Source organism: Podarcis raffonei, chromosome 7 (assembly GCF_027172205.1).
Source record: "Podarcis raffonei isolate rPodRaf1 chromosome 7, rPodRaf1.pri, whole genome shotgun sequence".
Taxonomy (NCBI): domain Eukaryota; kingdom Metazoa; phylum Chordata; class Lepidosauria; order Squamata; family Lacertidae; genus Podarcis; species Podarcis raffonei.
Genome location: NC_070608.1, coordinates 66,905,036 through 66,923,735, shown reverse-complemented (window position 1 = coordinate 66,923,735; position 18,700 = coordinate 66,905,036). Strand labels below are relative to the sequence as shown.

Genomic DNA, 18,700 nt, shown 5'->3' with positions numbered 1-18,700 from the left:
GACACTGATGCCGAAATCCAGCACCGCCTGAGCTCTGTGAGTGCGGCTTTCTCCTGATTGAAGTGCAGAGTGTTTGAGGACCAGGACATTTGCAGGGAAACAAAATGCTTGTTTATAAAGCTATGGTACTACCAACCTTACTGTATGCTTGTGAAATATGGACCACTTATAAACGCCATCTCTAACTCCTCGAAAGATTCCATCAACAGTGTCTCCAAAAAACTTTACACATCACTTGGGAAGACAGGCAAACTAATACCAGTATACTGGAAGAAGCAAAGATCACCAGTGTTGAAGCAATGATTCTTCAACATCAACTTTGTTAGACTGGTCATATTGTGCGGATGCCTGATTATTGTCTTCCAAAGCAACTACTCTATTCTGAACTTAAAAATAGAAAGCGTAATGCCGGTGGTCAACAAAAGAGGTTTAAAGACTGTTTCAAGGCAATTTTTTTAAAAAATGTAGTATAAGCACCAACAATTGGGAAGCACTTGCCTGCGAGTGCTCCAATTGAAGAACAGCCTTTACCAAAGGTGTCATGGGCTTTGAAGACGCACAAACTCAGGACACAAGGGAGAAACGTGCTAAGAGGAAGGCACGCTTGGCAAATCCACACCGTGATCAACTTCCACCCAAAAACCAATGTCCCCAATGTGGAAAGACGTGTGGATCCAGAATTGGCCTCCATAGTCACTTACAGACTCACTGTTAAGACCGCGTTCATGGAAGACAATGTTACTCAGCTCCGAGTGATTGCCAAAGAAGAAAAAGAAGCTTGATTGTTCCTGTGCGACTAACCTAACCTGAGGAAATATTTCGTATTCTTCTTTGGCGGCACAGGATCGCCCCATAGCCAAGCGACTCCGCGTGAGAGATTATTATACATGAACCTCTGGACTGCCAGTATTTTTCAGGAGGGATACAAGAGCAGACTGAGAAAATTAGGTCTGCACAGCTAAATTAGTTCAAAGCACTCTGTCTACCGTAGTGCAACAGAGCCACTTTTAAAAAGAATTTGTGTGCAATGGGGAAATGACATTGAAAAGTGGAGCATGAACAAAGGATTAATGGAATCCCCCTAAACTGACCAAGATGAATGGAACAGAATAATTGCTCAATAAAGACCAGATTTAGTATGAAAATGCTGCCTGCATTAAGATAAATTCAACAGAGCAAATAATTGTTGATGGATGTTAATAGTGGACAACCGATTGGAATAGTTATTGTAAAATATGCAGGGATGTAAGATATGCAAAATGAACCATGGAAAGAGAAGAAGGGAAGTCATTGGATATGTTAAAGTATGTAAAATGTTTGTTGGAAATTGTAAAACAGAAAATTTAATAAAAATTTTTTATATATATATATATATATATATATATATATATATATATATATATATATATGAGATTTAGTGTAACCACCACATATGCTTTATGCACCCCTTGTGTTTTTGTCAATAGTCATATGTAATAACAACATAACAGAAGTTTTCATTTGATTTCAATCTTTCAGAATTTCACCATGGATGAACTGGCTAATGCAAACACACATTTTGCCCTTGATCTCTTCCAAAAGTTCAACGAATCCAACTCAACAGGCAACATCTTCTTTTCACCCTTGAGCATATCTATTGCCCTAGCTATGGTTTTCCTGGGGACCAAAGGCAACACAGCAGCACAGCTCTCAAAGGTCAGCAAAGCTTTTATTTCTATTTTTTGTGTGACAGCTGTTATACGGATTTCTGGCTATTTTGTTAAGAAGGCTAGATTAGAAATCATTAAAAACCCTTTACATTTACAATATCCCAAATAGAAGGAAAAGGGTTTGTTTGGACTCAGATGCGTATCAGAAGATATCAAAAATATTAATAATAAATAATAATAATACATTTTTATTTATACACCGCCCTTCCCGGTTCAGAAAACCAGGCTTAGGGTGGCTAACAACAAATTTAAAACATTTAATTGTAATACAACATGGAAGCAGCATAAAATACGGTATAAAAACATGAATAACAATAAAGTTCAAAAATCAATTTGGGGGAAATCCATCCAATAAGCATTAGATAGTCACCAGGGCTAGCTGGCTGAATTAGTCCTACTTGAGCCAGCGAGGAGGCCAGAGGAGAATTAGCTGTGGGGTCTCAGAGTGGGTAATCTTCATAAAAGGAGAGGGGGAGGGAAGAGAAGGGAAGGGAAATAAAAGATCAGGCTGAATTCAAATTAAAGGCAAGTGGAATAGCTCTGTCTTTCAGGCTCGATGGAAGGAGGTTAAGTCTCATGGGACAGAGCATTCCACCAGGTGGGAGCCATCACTGAAAAGGCCCTGGCCCTGGTGGAGGATAGTCTGACTTCATTAGGACCCAGGAGCTCTAAACTATGGTTATTCATGGACCTTAAGGTCCTCTGTGGGACATACCAGGAGAGGCCGTCCTGTAACTACGAGGGCCCTAAGCCACAAAGGGCTTTAAAGGTCAAAACCAGCACCTTGAACCTGACCCCACCGGGAGCCAGTGCAACTGGTAAAGCACTGGGTAAATATGCTCCCATGGCAGGGATCCTGTGAGGAGCCTCACTGCAGCATTCTGCACCCGCTGAAGTTTGTGGGACAGTTTCAAGGGCAGCCCCATGTAGAGCGAATTACAGTAGTCAAGCCTGGAGGTGACTGTCACATCGATCACTGTGGCCAGATCGGGGCGGGAAAGGTAAGGGACCAACTGCTTAATGCATTCTAATGGAAAAATGCTGCCTTAGCTGTTGCTGTAACCTGCGCCTCCATGGAAAGGGAGGCGTCAAGGATTACACCCAAACTCTTAACGGAAGGCACTGGCACTAATTGGGCCCCCGCAAGAGAAGGGAGTTAGTCCCTCCTCCCCGTGCCATCCCGACCCAGGCAGAGGAGCTCTGTCTTTGAAGGATTTAGTTTCAATTGGCTCCCACGAAACCATCCAGCCACAGCCTCCAAGCATCTGGTCAATGTGTCTGGGGCCGAGTGGGTGTGGCCATCCATCAGCAGATAGAGCTGAGTGTCATCAGCATATTGGTGACAACCCAGCCCAAAGCTCCGGACAATCTGGGCAAGGGGGAGCATTAAGATGTTAAAAAGCATCGGGGAGAGGATTGTGCCCTGTGGCACTCCACACACCAAGGAATGGCACGACGACATCTCCCTCCCTAGTGAAACCCTCTGTCCCCGACCAGAGATAAAAGAGCACAGCCATTGTTGGGCTGTGCCCTGTATCCCCACATCGGTGAGGCAGTGGTCCAGAAGATCATGATCGACCATATCAAAGGCTGCTGACAGATCTAAGAGAATCAGCAGTCCCGACCCACCTTGATCCAGTTGTCTATGGAAATCATATGTTAGGGCGACCAGAGCCATTTCAGTCCTGAAACCAGGACAGAAACCGGACTGAAATGGATCTAAAGCCATTGTTTCCTCCAGAAACCTGCCAAGCTGTTCAGCAACCGCTCTCTCAATTACCTTACCCAGATATGGAAGATTCAAAACTGGGTGATAATTGGATAGATCTAAGGGATCTAATGAAGTTTTCTTTAAGAGCGTTGGCTTGCAGGCCATCGCTCCGCCCTCTCCCCAGGTAGCCAATCAGCTGCTGGCTGGGGGGCGGAGTAAGGGCCAGGTAGGGCGGGCTCCAGCCGACCATCATTACCAAAATCTTATAAATAGGTCCAATAAATAACAATTCTGTCGTAAGATAAGCGAGGAAAACGACAGGAACTAAAATTAATATTAATGAATTAATTAAACCCCACAGTCCAGCAACAGTTTTCATTTATTTCAGAATATTTGCCCCATTTATTTGTAACTATAGTTAACATCTCCCCTCTATTCACTCCCTGTCAGGGAAACAATATGTGATTTTTAATTTTTTCTATTCCTAGCCCCCCAAAGCCGCTTTGAATAAGACCATGGCTTATAACACTTAAAAGCTTTTGGAGAGTCCCCAGTTTTTCCTCTTGTATCTCTGTTAGTAAAAGTTCCATACAGCCCCCTCCCCTTTTAAAAGAACTCTAATTGCAGTAATCCTTTCTCTGACAATGGTTCTGCCACACGGCAACTGTACTGTACACTGTGTGTGTATCATTAGGAGACCAGAAAGTTTGTTGAGCAGTCTGTTTCTTAATCAGCATCTGTTTAAATGGCTGCCGTCCTGATGACTTAGAACTTCTTTCTTCCATGCAGACATTTCACTTTGATGATGTTGAAGACCTTCATTCAAGATTCCAGGCACTCAGTACTGAGATTAATAGGAGTAGTGCACCCTATATATTGAAGCTGGCTAATAGCCTGTACGGAGAAAAGACATACACCTTTTTGCAGGTAAGTTGCTTGCTGGACTGTAAAGGAACTTTGAGAACTTGCTTGGCCACCAGAATTGCTTTCTATTACCCTAGATTATCTTTGCCCAATCTGGTACCCTCCAGAATGTATCAGACAGGTACAGGGGTGATGGGATTTGTAGTCCAAAATATCTGGGTGTCAGCAGGGTGGAGAAAGGGGTTCTAGACTCTGTTATTTAATGAACTCATCAATACAATTATTCTTAGAATCATAGAATCATAGAATTGGAAGAGACCACAAGGGCCATCGAGTCCAACCCCCTGCCATGCAGGAAACACCATCAGAGCACTCCTGACATATGGTTGTCAAGCCTCTGCTTAAAAACCTCCAAAGAAGGAGACTCCACCACACTCCTTGGCAGCAAATTCCACTGTCGAACAGCTCTTACAGTCAGGAAGTTCTTCCTAATGTTTAGGTGAAATCTTCTTTCTTGTAGTTTGGAACCATTGCTCCGTGTTGTTGAACCATTGCTCTTGGTTGTTGAATCTTCAATAAATTCAAACGAAGTGACTTTGTGTGTTGCAGTCCAGTGAGCTGATAGGTCCACTCTAAAACATCTGTTCTTTGAATGCTTTTTTAAAAAAATGCACACACAAATGTTGCTGTTCCAACAAGGATAGGGCAGTGGAAGCTGGTCCATTGAGATGAATGGGGCAGTCCGTGCTCCACCAACCTGTCTGCCCTCATCCAGCCCCCACCTTCCTGCCTTCTAACCAGGGAGTGGCACTTCCAATCAGCCTCCTCCTCTTCAGACTCAGTGTTGTGCCTTGTAGGGAAGGGAGAAAAAGTAGTCTTATTTGGCTCTGCCGCCACTGGGATATAGATACCAATTTTATTGTGGTTGGCATTTTTGGGTGCATCTAAAATTTCATCATGTTTATAATCCTTATTATGACAATATCTTGATTTCATGAAATAGACTTCCCCTAATGAACATTCTGTCCAAGGTTTCAGTTCAGTCATAACTAAATATAATGCAGACCAGTCTTGGAAGGTGTGCATTCACAGTCCGTTCACTATTACTGAAGGAACATCCTTGTGTGTAGGCCTTTTCTACAGGGCTGTATTGTCCCAGAATATACTTATTTTTTGAGGTGGAAGGGAGGCTATTGCTGATTTCTCAGTGTTCTTTATCTGTTCCGTACATTATAAGAGAACCAACATTTAGACAGCCCCATTAACTTCAGTGGGTCTTCTCGGAGTAAGATTAACTACAGTTCCTTTCATAATCTCCATAAAATAATTACTCTTTCCATTCCGGAATGGGAGGATTAATTGCATCTTCCAATCTAATTGGGTGACTAAAAGGTTTTATTGCCCACTGACAGCTATCCTCTATGGTTTCTCCAGGATTTTTTGGCTGGCACTCAGAAGTTCTACAGAGCTGAGTTAGCCACAGTGGATTTCCGATATAATTCAGACAATGCACGAAAACAAATCAACCAGTGGGTTAAGGACCAAACTGAAGGTGAGTGGCTCTTGAAATATTCTTATCTCAGCTTTCCAAATCTTTTACTAAGAAGAACAGCCAACACCACTTTTCTCTCTCTTGCAATTTGCAGTATATTCCATTGCTTGTCAACCTCATTTGCCATGATTTCAGCATCCGTGGCAAAAAACAAAAAAACAAAACAAAACAGAAAATTAAAACCCATTCACACACACACACACACACACACACACACACACACATGATTTAAGAGACTGTGTTGCAGAAGCCTTCACTGTCGGGAACAGCAGCTTAACCAAGGTTGCAATTCTGTGCACATTTACCTGGAATAATCTATTGTGAACACCATGGGATTAAAACAAAAAAATTTTTTCCTTCCAGTAGCACCTTAAAGACCAACTAAGTTAGTTCTTGGTATGAGCTTTCGTGTGCATGCACACTTCTTCAGATACGTGTTGGCAGACCAACACGGCTACCTATCTGTAACCATGGGATTAAATTTTGAGATGAACGGGACTGGTCTGGAAATAAAATGCCACTGAAGTAGCAGGCTGGCTGCTGCTGGAAACCGAAATCTCAACTAAATATAATCCAGTAAGACCATTCTTCACACTTTATTTAACCTTACCCAGGCAAAGTAGAAAACCTTGAGGACTGCTTTGTACTGAGAGAAATCTGGCAAGGAGTCATCTCCATAGCATGTTTGGGGAACATTTGGCCTTCCAGATTTTGCATACCCACAACTCCCAGCAGCCCAAGAAGCATGACTAGGGATAATGGGATCTGTAGGTCAGCAGCATTTGGAGAGCCAAAGGTTTTCCACACTGCACCTGCTTTATTGTGTGAATGGGGACACATGTGATACTTGACTTCCAAATGGAAGTCCTCCATTTTGATGGCATCCAGTTAGAGTTTGGTGTTCCTGATTCAACAGAAACCTGAGCCAAAACCCCAAAACCCAGGTGATTGTCAACAGCCAGGGAGTAAAACCAGCCCTGTTAGGTAGAACAACTGCCACCACTCCTCTTTCGTTCCTGTTTCGTTCATTCGTTCATTTATTGCTTTATTAATTAAGATGAAAAATTATATCGAAGTGCAAAACTACTTGAGATCGGGGGAGATTTCTTGAGGACATACAATCCTGCTGTGCACAGCGTCGATTTGCTATTTCAAACTTGTATAATTTTATTTTGAAGAGGTCGTCCATGAAAAGGAAAGGGTAGATTTGGGGGCTGAACAAAATAAGGGTGACTCCAGCATAACCCTACTCTTCTAATAATAATATTGTGTGTGTATTGGCTCTTAATAGCTAGATAATTTATTATGCAACTTTTCCTTCAAGGCAAAATCTGTGACTTGTTACCTGAACATTCAATTGATAAATGTACGAAATTGGTTGTGGTGAATGCCATCTACTTCAGAGCCGACTGGGCAGAGACGTTTCAAGACAAATTCACTATGGAGATGCCTTTTAGACTGAATATGGTAATTAAACGCTTAGTCTATAAAGATTTTTTCTTGTACCTCCAACTTGTACAATGTACAAGGTATATATAGGGCTAAATATGTAATGGTTGAATTATCAGGGGTGGAAGGGTTAGTACCAGTGAATCACATGAGCTCAATTGAGCTGTTGGGTTGTATCCAAGTTAGTCAGGTTAAAGATAGATCTATTAACATTAATGGACATTACTAAATTAATACTCTTAGGTGGAATCTAGACACATAAAAAATAACGTTGTGAAAATGCCTTTTAAAAAAAGGTTTTGAAAAAGATATCAAATTTGTCATAGCTCACCATTGCCATCTATTGTCACATTTGTATAATGCACTTTACAACACACTTAAGATGTTTTATTTGCAGCTGTATAGCTGAGTCTTAGAAGAGCTTAGTTGGATACACCTCACAATCAAACATATAAAAGGTTGCTTGTTCATGACTAGACGTAGCAGATTGTGAATGGCACACTTCCAGATCCAACCCGGTGTATTTATATGATTGCAAACATTTCCCCATCAAATTTTAACCAAGAGCAAGCATTTTATTGAACTTCCTGGACCAGTTTTCCATTGGTCAACTTGAAAGCAAAGCATTGGAAATGACTTACAGGCTTTGTTTTAGCATTTGCCTGTCATTATTTTATTGGCCTTGCCAAAGAACAATCAGCTGTGCTGTAAATTGATTGTGCTGTTAATGGCTACAATCCTTTGCACACTTAGCCCTGGGAGTAAGTTCCAATGAATTCAGTTTGACTTTCTTCCAAGTAGGATTCCTCTGCCATGGTATAAAGCACAGCTTAACTGTTAATATGTTTTGTTTTGTTTTGTTACAAGATCCTCCTTCTCTGTATGAACTCTTGCAAATAAATACAATACAATATAATATAACATAACAATATAATATATATAATATAACATAATTAATATCATATCATACCATATCATATCATATCATACCATATCATATCATATCATATCATATCATACCATACCATATCATATCATATCATATCATACCATACCATATCATATCATACCATATCATATCATATCATATCATATCATATCATATCATACCATATCATATCATATCATACCATATCATATCATATCATACCATATCATATCATATCATACCATATCATATCATATCATATCATACCATATCATATCATATCATATCATATCATATCATATCATATGATGGAAGTCTTTGCTTACATTCTCTTTTTATATGATTATTGTGTATTTCTTTATATATTAAAAAAAACTATCCAGAAGGAAAAGAAGATAGTGAATATGATGTTTCTGAAAAAGAAGCTTCCTTTTGGGCACATTCCTGAGTGTAGGTGTCATGTGCTAGAACTTCCTTACAAGGAAAAAGAATTTAGCATGATGATCCTTCTGCCTGATGATATCGAGGATAACTCTACTGGCCTGGAACAGGTGATTCTGACTTTCTGGTTTCCCCCCTTTCTTCCTCTAAAATAACCTTTCCAAATGGTACACTGCCAAAACTCTGTAGTTGCAGTACAAGCGGAACAGCAACAATATGTTCAATTCATTCTCTCTCTCTCAATTTAAATTGCAGCTGGAGAAGCACCTCACCTTAGGAAAGCTCCTAGAGTGGACACACCCAGCAAAGATGGAAAACACTGCAGTTTATGTGCATCTGCCTAAATTTAAACTGGAGGAGAGCTATAACCTCAAAAATGACTTGCCAGCGTTGGGACTGCTGGATATCTTCAACAGCGGAAAGGCAGATTTGTCTGGAATGTCAGAAGCCCGGAATCTCTATGTGTCCCATATTGTTCACAAGTCATTTATAGAAGTGAATGAAGAGGGAGCAGAAGCGGCGGCAGCAACTGCTGTGGTTATTACAACAACATGTACCTCTACACATTTTATGGAAGAGGATTTCAACGCTGACCACCCCTTCCTGTTTTTTATCTGCCACAACCCAACAAGAAGTGTACTTTTCTTGGGCAGGTTTGCTTCTCCATGAAAAGTAGAATAAACGATTGAACCGGATAAATTGATGGACAACATACTGTTGTTTGTTTCCTTGTTTTAGTTTTTTTCCAGATACTTAGAATCATGGAATTGTGGAGTTGGAAGGGACATTCCAACTGCTTTAAGTGCAGGAATCCTCCCCACGGCCTTCCTTGGTTCTTATAGGCTTTTGAAGGAATGAGGTCCATTCTAGATATGGATTAATTTGGGGAAATTATTCAATCTTTATTCATCACAGCATGCTGCTGATTCAGCTCCAGTAATTTGTTTGTTATACTCAAACCTGATAAGGTTTTTCCCCCCCAGCTAGCCTCTTCTTATAGAGACTAATTTGTTTGACATCTGCTTCAAGAAGTGTTCAATGAGGGCCTACAGTAAAAGATAAAAAACTCTTAGGAATAGGCTTCTATTAGAGAGAGAGAGCCTTTTGAGGGCAAGCTTTCATCCCAGTCTGCATTTGGTATTCTATGTCCAGTCTGGAGATCTTTTTCCTAGTCTGTATTTGTACTGTATTTGAAATGGTTTTTAAAAAATAAATAAATATGGAATTGTTTTAATTGTTTGTACTGTGGAATCAGTTTGCGATATTTCATGGAAAGCTATTCATAAATATAATCATCATCACCATCACCACCATCATCATCATCTTCTCGGTGATGCAGGTGGAGCTGTGGTCTCAACCACTGAGCCTAGGGCTTGCCGATCGGAAGGTCGGCGGTTCGAATCCCTGCGACGGTGTGAACTCCCGTTGCTCAGTCCCAGCTCCTGCCAACTACAGTGTGCTCTAGCTGTATTTTGCATCATCCCTACACACAGTGCTACAGTTCAAAAGCACGTCAAAGTGCAAGTAGATAAATAGGTACCACTCTGGCAGGAAGGTAAACAGCGTTTCCGTGCGCTGCTCTGGTTCGCCAGAAGTGGCTTAGTCATGCTGGCCACATGACCCAGAAGCTGTACGCCGGCTCCCTCGGTCAATAAAGCGAGATGAGCGCCGCAACCCCAGAGTTGGCCACGACTGGACCTAATGGTCAGGGGTCCCTTTACCTTTTTAAATGGGTAATTGGTCCCCATCTCTCTTCTGCACACATGCAAACACAGACAGCATCCTGAGCACAGCCTGCTACCAGGGCATACCATGAGACAGACAGACAGACAGACAGACAGACAGACAGATGATAGATAGATGATAGACAGACAGACAGACAGACAGACACACACACACAGATCCCAAGGACCGCGGAAGCCAGTGCTGCTTGTCCAAGGCAGCGAATTCCACAAAAGCACTTTACCCCTTCCCTGACAGTTAAATTTATTATTGCTATATTTTTACTATCCATTTGCTTTCTTTTCATGATACCCAAAACCAGCTGCCTGAGGGGCTGCCTCGTTCTACCAAGTGATAGAGTTGGATCTTTTAGGGCCCCAAGACATACCACCAACCCTGTAGTGTGAAAGAAGCTTGTTTTCGCACACCCCACTTCTTGCAGGTTAAGGGATTTGGCTACCTTTCTCAGGGGCCATTAAAGTGTTTCAGCTCAGCTGAAAGTCTGAAAAGAAGCAGCCCGCAATTAACCTGCACTGGAGCGCCATCTACTGCCTGTTGCTTGCAATAAAATTCAAACATGCTCACTATTGCAAGCACCGAAGTCTTACTGACAGCTTGCTCCATGGCTGTGAGAGTTTTTGGAGCATTGTAGTGTTTAGTTGCCCAGGTTAAAACACACACACATATTTTAGTTGCTAGCCTCATTCATCATATTTTATTGTGGTTGATGCAGTAGTAAACTCTTATTTCTTGCATTTTTAGCTTCCTTTCCCTACAACGAATCCCAAGCAGGTCACATGGTTATCTTGTCACAACAGTCCTGTGAAGTAGGATGCATTGAGAAACAGTGACGAAGTTTGGGTTATCCAGTGTGACTTATATCTAATTGGGGATTTAAACTCTGTTTTCCTGAGTCCTAGCCCAACCCTCAATTGCAGGAATGGTAAAACTTGTGACTCTCTACTTGTTGTTGTTGTTGTTTAGTCATTTAGTCGTATCTGACTCTTCATGACCCCATGGACCGGAGCACGCCAGGCACTCCTGTCTTCCACTGCCTCCCGCAGTTCGGTCAAACTCATGCTGGTAGTGACTTCCGGGTTAGCGCCGGAGGGAATCGGCTCCGCAGGATCCGGGTCTTGCCGCTGCGGCGACGCGGGGACCCTCAGAAATCACAGGCGCTGAAGCCTGTGAACCTGGTGACTCGGCGGGCACCATTTGCGCCCCCCCGACCCGCGAAGGAGCCTTTTTAAAGGCTTCGGAACGGGGGACGGGGTGAGCAGCGCGGTGCTGAGAGTCGACTGCTTCTCCTGCGGAGTGAAGCCGCATGCCATGGTCGGAGAGCGCTGACTTCTTCTTGTGAACAATTGGACTCTAAAAGCAACAACCCGTGAGTAATACGGAAATTGGATTTGTAAAGAATTATTTTTTTTTTTGAATTAGGCACGATCGGGGAAGGCGCAAACAGGAAGTCCGTCTCCCCGTCTTATAAATAATCTAAAGCAAGGACTAGCTAACTAAGGTCGAGAGAATTTCTTCTTCTTTATTGGGTAAAAGACATTAATTTCACAATTTGGCAGTATAAGTAATTTCACTGGAGGATAAGAGCTAATTTTGAGAGCTGAAGTGCCACCCCCCCGGACCCGGGAGTGATCCGCGAGAGAGCCTGTTGAGGAGATATAGAAGAGTTTGACAGCTGTCAAATTAGCTGTCAAGAAGGAAAAAGAGAACTTTGTTTCTGCTGTCTCTGCTGGATATATTTGCTACAATTTGGTTATATTTTGTTGAAAACAAGGAAGAACTGATACAAACTAACTTGATTTTTGGATTTGAACTGGAAGGAAGATAAAGTTACCAAAATCCCTCTAGAGGGGATTTTGGGACATTACAAGAATGGCTGAAGGAGGAAAAATTCAAGCTAAATTGGACAGAGTGTTTCTTCTCTTGGGAAAGTTACAAGGCCAAATTGATGTTTTGGCTACAAATGTTGAAACTCTGGACTTAACAGTAAACAAATTCATTGAATTTGATAAGGACTTGACTCATGAAGTCCATGCAACTGGACAAGAAGAGAAACTTGAAAGATTTGAGAGTGTGGAGAAAGAGATATATGTTGTTTCTGAGGAAAAGGAAGGAGGAGATGTAATGTTGCAGATGACAAAGGAGAGCCAGAGGCCTGACATGATGGCTACAAAGGAAAATAAGTACTGGATGATGAAAATCTGTTTTGAATTGAAGATTGAAGAATGGAGAGATCTCCTTATGTGGAGATCTGAAGACCTATGGATTACAAATTTGATTAAGGTGAAAGTTGGAGCTTTTGGGACATTTGGACTTAAAAGGAGTAAGAAACAAGATTCGGGCTCCACTTTTAAGTATGGAGGTCTGGCTGGAAGAAATATGGACCCTATCGGGACAGAGCTTCTCCGAGATCTGGTGTTTAATATTAAGGACTACCAAAAAAACCGGCAGAGAGGAATTGAGAGAGAATTAAGAGCCTCGGACGTGAGGTCTCCAGGCTGATAGTAGACTAAGACTGATGGACATTTGTTGGGGATTGAAACCGGGAAAGGGTGGGGTGGGGTTTGGGAATCCAAAGGGTGCATAATTATAATCTGTTTTTTCTATTTTGTTTTGTTATTAGTATGAAAATTGGGGAATTCGTGGAAGGGAATTTGGGTCGACTTTAGAAAAAAGTTTTAAGAATGAGCACTGATGTTTAAATACTGATGTTTATAAGTTAAAATTGGTTTTTTTAAAATGAATTAAATATAAAAAGGTCAAAAATTGGGGACAAGAACTTGTTGAATTAACAATTTGAATTGGAATATAAGAAGGGGAGGTGTGGGGAAGTCAGGGAAATATGTTATTGAAAATAAGGATTGTAAACTTTATGTGTTTTTAACTTTTTTGTTTTTTCTTTTTCTTGATTTTTTAATGTATAAAGGTGGAAAAACTCAATAAATATCTTTTTTTTTAAAAAAAAAAACAAACTCATGCTGGTAGCTTCGAGAACACTGTCCAGCCATCTCATCCTCTGTCATTCCCTTCTCCTTGTGCCCTCCATCTTTCCCAACATCAGGGTCTTTTCCAGGCAGTCTTCTCTTCTCATGAGGTGGCCAAAATATTGGAGCCTCAGCTTCAGGATCTGTCCTTCCAGTGAGAACTCAGGGCTGATTTCCTTCAGAATGGATACGTTTGATCTTCTTGCAGTCCATGGGACTCTCAAGAGTCTCCTCCAGCACCATAATTCAAAAGCATCAATTCTTCGGTGATCAGCCTTCTTTATGGTCCAGCTCTCACTTCCATACATCACTACTGGGAAAACCATACCTTTAACTATACGGACCTTTGTTGGCAAGGTGATGGACTTTCTACTAGTTGGATTCAATTCCCCTGGCAATTGGGCCCTAGTCACTGTGCTAGCTTTTTGTTCATCTGAGTTCCAATTTCCATGGCTCATACAGCTTCTGTCAAAGAAGCACTATCATGTTTCTGCAAACATATTTGCCTTGTTACACATTTGAGTTTGGCACCTTGCAAATCCGGCTTAGCTTAATGCGTTGTGCCAAGAAATTCTGTGGAACGCGTGATTGGGACATGCGACAGGTCACCTAGATGACATTTGGAGACTGCCTAGGTTCAATACATGTTTTGTTTTATTGCAAGGGGGGAGGGAAAGTAGGAGGAAAAGCTTCAGGGGCTGAAGAAAAGTGTAACACAAAACGATGCATTTTGGAGTAATCCGTTAGTGACAGTTCTCACCCAATGCACGATCTGCTCTAGAAGATCACTTGCAATGGTCAGAATCTATGACAGGACCATGTACACATTACTGACTTAAAACACAGCTAAGCGATTGCTTTTCTCACTTTGGATTGAAGCTGCTTTGGGAGGGGGAAATGCATCAAAATACAGTTCTACGTAAGAAATGACAGGGTAGATATGAATTATGACCACTGTCGTGTGTACTCTGCTTCCTAGGTAAGGTAGGTTAAAGGTAAATGACCCCTGGATGGTTAGGTCCAGTCAAAGGCAACTATGGGTTGCGGCAGTCAACTCGCTTCAGGCCAAGGGAGCCGGTGTTTGTCCACAGACAGCTTTCTGGGTCATGTGGCCAGCATGACTAAACTGCTTCTGGTGCAACGGGAGACCGTGACGGAAACCAGAGCACACGGAAACGCCGTTTACCTTCCTGCCACATTGGTACCTATTAATCTACTTCGACTGATGTGCTTCCCAACTGCTAGGTTGGCAGGAGCTGGGACAGAGCAACGGGAGCTCAACCCATTGCAGGGATTCGAACCGGCAATCTTCTGAAAAGCAAGCCACCTGTGTCCCTAAACCAGTGCTGAGAGTGTACTGGATGCAGGGTAAATGCAGGACTGTGTACATAGCCCAAGTGGACATCTGGTGATTGCCTGGGATAGTATCAAACAATATATCCTCTCCTGTATCCCTGAACATTCCCACAATACATGTTGGAGGAGGCAAAACTGGGGTACAAGCCCAAGGAATGCCATGAACACTCCTTCTGTGTCTGTTTTAAGGCCTTCGTGGCATAGGTTGTTAAGTCCCTGTTAGGCTTGCTAAATTGTCAGAAAAATGCAGCCGTTTTTGTGCCATTAAGAGCAGATCAATGTGCGGAAAGCCACAGGTGAACCTTTTCACATGCATAGCTAAAAGATGAACACATGCAACTGACCGAAGACAAACGACTTGGCTGGAAAAACAATCGTGGCTGGTTGAAGAGTTGAGATACTGCAGAGGCTGGCTGAACTGCTGCAGAATTTTCAAGAGCTGGGATCATGTGATTCAAAATAGAAGGCCAAAATTAGGGTTTAAAGAAGCAGAGAGGGATTACGTGCTGCTGTGAAACCAACATTGGTTGGGATCTGGGTTAGTATATAGTTAGTAAGCTATATGGGTTGGGATCTGGGTTAATAATCCATATTTAAACCAAATGATTTTTCTATGTTTGAATCACATTTAAAGAGTATTTAAAGCTTTTATATGCTTATACAAACATGGGTGGTTTTATTGTGTTCTAGCTTGGTTAGTAAATTCAAAGTGAAGGGCACCATTGTCCTTCAGCACAATAGCTCATAGGATCACAGATTAAGCAGTCTTTTAGTTTGAAAGGAAATTAACAAACCTTGACTGAGCCTTTCTCTGATTCTACAATTTCTTAGTTATCCAAACTTATCAGCCTGTTTCCCCTTAAACATATTGGTGGCATTCGATTGCATCTGTCCACATGCAGAACAGACTTTTCCTCATGCAATGGGGCTTCCTGTTCCTCTTTTCCCAGCTGCAACCACCCCCCATGCATCCTCCAAGTCTGTTCCTGATAGTTGGGGGATCCTCTGGAGCTGGGGCTGTGTGTGTGTGTGTGTGTGTGTGTGAGAGAGAGAGAGAGAGAGAGAGAGAGAGAGAGAGATCTCCTATTGTACAATGCTGGATATCACACAATGGAAAGACAAGAGTCTAGTACAATGTCTGTGAATGCTTAAGGTGACCTTTTAAACCTGGAATGGAAGTTGGTTAATACACCTTTCACTACCAGGGTGCCCTCCAGATGTTTTAGGCTTTCCCCAGGCTGAAGATGGCTGAACTAACATAACCACCTTTTGGGAGTAAAACAGCAGAACCCTGAACATTAACAGCTCACTTACTGCGAGTTCCTAGAGGCAAGGATGAAACCAGCTGCCATTGCTCCGTCGCATTTTGACAGCGCATACCATTAAAAAAAAAAAATCTTGATGAGGCAAGTTATGAGGACGACATTTGGCCATTTGACGCAAAGTTTGCTGAAATCGGATATGATACGGGCACGCTCTGTAACCTCCCATTTTTATTCGCTCTGGAAGAAAACAACATGACCGGCCAAAGTTCAAGTGTGTCCTCAGAGGAATTAAAAAGGGCTAAAAATGAGGCGGTGAGAGGTCAAGTTACTAGCAGCAGAATGCTACATACCTGGGTTAAGCCGTGGCGCATGCTCAGTGAGAGTGCGTTGTTTTCCAGATGCTTAATAGTGCAAGCAGGCCAAATTGAGTATCCATGAAATTTAGATGGCTTGGCTCCTTATACACCACACTGACTTCTGGGTGCTTACCAGAAAGTTGACGTCTCCTTCCTGAATCTAAGTTTGGCTTAAAGGGAAACAACTGAAGTTTATATGATGTCACACGTTACATTTCTGTTTTGTAAGTGGTTGTAGGCCTGGGACCACTGTGTGGACAGAAGGAGCTCTAGTAATGTTAAGAAACTATAAAATATCAGATTAAACCCTCAGAAAGGAAAAAGGTTCGCTGCGGATGTCATTTGTCTGCAGTGCAGAATTTTGGCGCAGATATATTTCGGTTCCTCGGTGGCAGCTTCGGGGCTGCAGAACTGATTAAGCACACAATGAAGGCTATGCAAACAATTTGTACATTATCTCCCCCTTTTGTGTAATTTTAACTTTCTTCAACATAATCTGGAGGCAATTTTTAACACAAACCATCACCATGGAAGCACATAGTGATGAGCAGGCTACCATGATTTCTGTAGTAATTATGCTGGATTGGGTGATGTATTTAGCATACAGAGCCCAGTTTAAGAAGTGACAAAAAACAGGCATGCCAGTCCACACAAATCTGTGATCTCTGCCACTTCTTGCAATTGAATGACGTGGCTTCAAGATTCGACCCACAGAGAACACCTTTCGGTTTGCCAATAGATCTGGCTAGAGGAACCAGCCCAACAACAAATGTGGGAAGAAATGATGCAGTTGGCCGCAGAAGATGCTACAGGATTCCAGTCTGTCAGCTCTTGGTAGGGGTCCATCCACTGTGGCTTATATCTCAAGTCATCTTCCCTTCCTCAGATGCCAATCTCTCCAGCACACGGTTATCCCATCTCCTCTTCCTGCTTGAAGTAAGAGTACAACGAACTAGTTTGCTAAAGCAGCCTTTCCCAGACCTCCAGATGTTCAGGACTACAACTGGGCTCCTTTGAGAGGACGGGCAGTGTATAAATTTAACAACAGCCATCAGCGCAGCAAGCCTCTTGAGGGGTCCCTGGTTCGCAAAGGCTACCTTAAATCATTTTCAAAAAACAGAAAATAGTAGGTGTTTTCCAAAACTAAAAAGGCATTTTCGGGAGATCTCTGAGATCCAGCTACAGTGGTACCTCAGGTTACATACGCTTCAGGTTACATACATTTCAGGTTACATACTCCGCTAACCCAGAAATAGTGCTTCAGGTTAAGAACTTTGCTTCAGGTTGAGAACAGAAATCGTGCTCCGGCGGCACGGCAGCAGCAGGAGGCCCCATTAGCTAAAGTGGTGCTTCAGGTTAAGAACAGTTTCAGGTTAAGTACGGACCTCCGGAACGAAGTACTTAACCCGAGGTACCATTGTACTGTGCATTCACCCCCCCTCAAAAGCCCCTTTATTAAAATATTTATACCCCATTTTATGCCGCTAAGGGAAACATGGAGGCAGCTAATAAGTGTTTCAAGCCATCTACCAATAAAAGGACGTAGGAATTATTTAAAGAAGAAAAATAGTAATGTTAAACAAATCTGTATTAAATCAGCTAAAAATGAAACACACACAGGAACCCAGAGGGGACACTCTGAGTGGACAAAGTAAGGAAAAATATCCTGCCTTTTCACTGAAAATAGATGTTTTAATTTACTCTTGGACTGTGGCCTTTGTTTTTTGTGTAAGATTTTAGTGGCCATTGGCTATGACGAAAATCTGGCTGACTGACATATTGCTTTATTGGGACTCCTTGTTCATTATTCTAAACACGCATTATAAATGGAAGGAAGTAAATGCAGACCAGTAATTCTTACAGAGACAGAATGAGTAGCCCCCATTCCAGGACATGATTATTCTGCTGCATCAAAAATAGACTCTCCAAAGCAAAGACACAGCAAGAGTTTTCCCTAGCCTTTCCCTCCTACCCCCCCAAAAGCAGATGCTGACTGGAAAGAAGCCAAGACAGAGCAGTAAATCATGCAGAGAGAGAATGGGCAGCCTCCTCCACCTTCCACATGAATGCTTTGGGCTTCACTATCGAGTTTGGGAATTACTGATGTATAGCACAGTACACGGCCACAGCAATCCAACGCAACAGGTGTACGAGACTGAAATCTGCCAAGCATCCATAAAGCTATGGAAAATGAATTCTCCCCAACCTCATGTGGAGTTTCGGCTGGCAACAGAATGGCACTCGCTCAGAGGCAAGAGGCGTAAGTGGGAAGCAGAATAGCTAAAATAGTGTTAAGAACCACACCACCATAAACTGATCTTGACTTTCAACAAAACAGACACCAA

At 42.2% G+C, this 18,700-nt stretch overlaps 1 protein-coding gene across 1 annotated transcript; it reads left to right on the top strand.

Annotated features, from left to right (window-relative positions):
• Window positions 1-1,458: 1,458 nt before the first annotated feature.
• Window positions 1,459-9,420, top strand: LOC128417849 (leukocyte elastase inhibitor-like). The gene is made up of 6 exons (XM_053397047.1): window positions 1,459-1,695; window positions 4,210-4,347; window positions 5,719-5,836; window positions 7,161-7,303; window positions 8,597-8,764; window positions 8,910-9,420. Exons 1-6 carry the CDS (start codon window positions 1,528-1,530, stop codon window positions 9,321-9,323), a joined length of 1,149 nt encoding a protein of 382 aa, XP_053253022.1. The 5' UTR covers window positions 1,459-1,527; the 3' UTR covers window positions 9,324-9,420.
• Window positions 9,421-18,700: the final 9,280 nt, after the last annotated feature.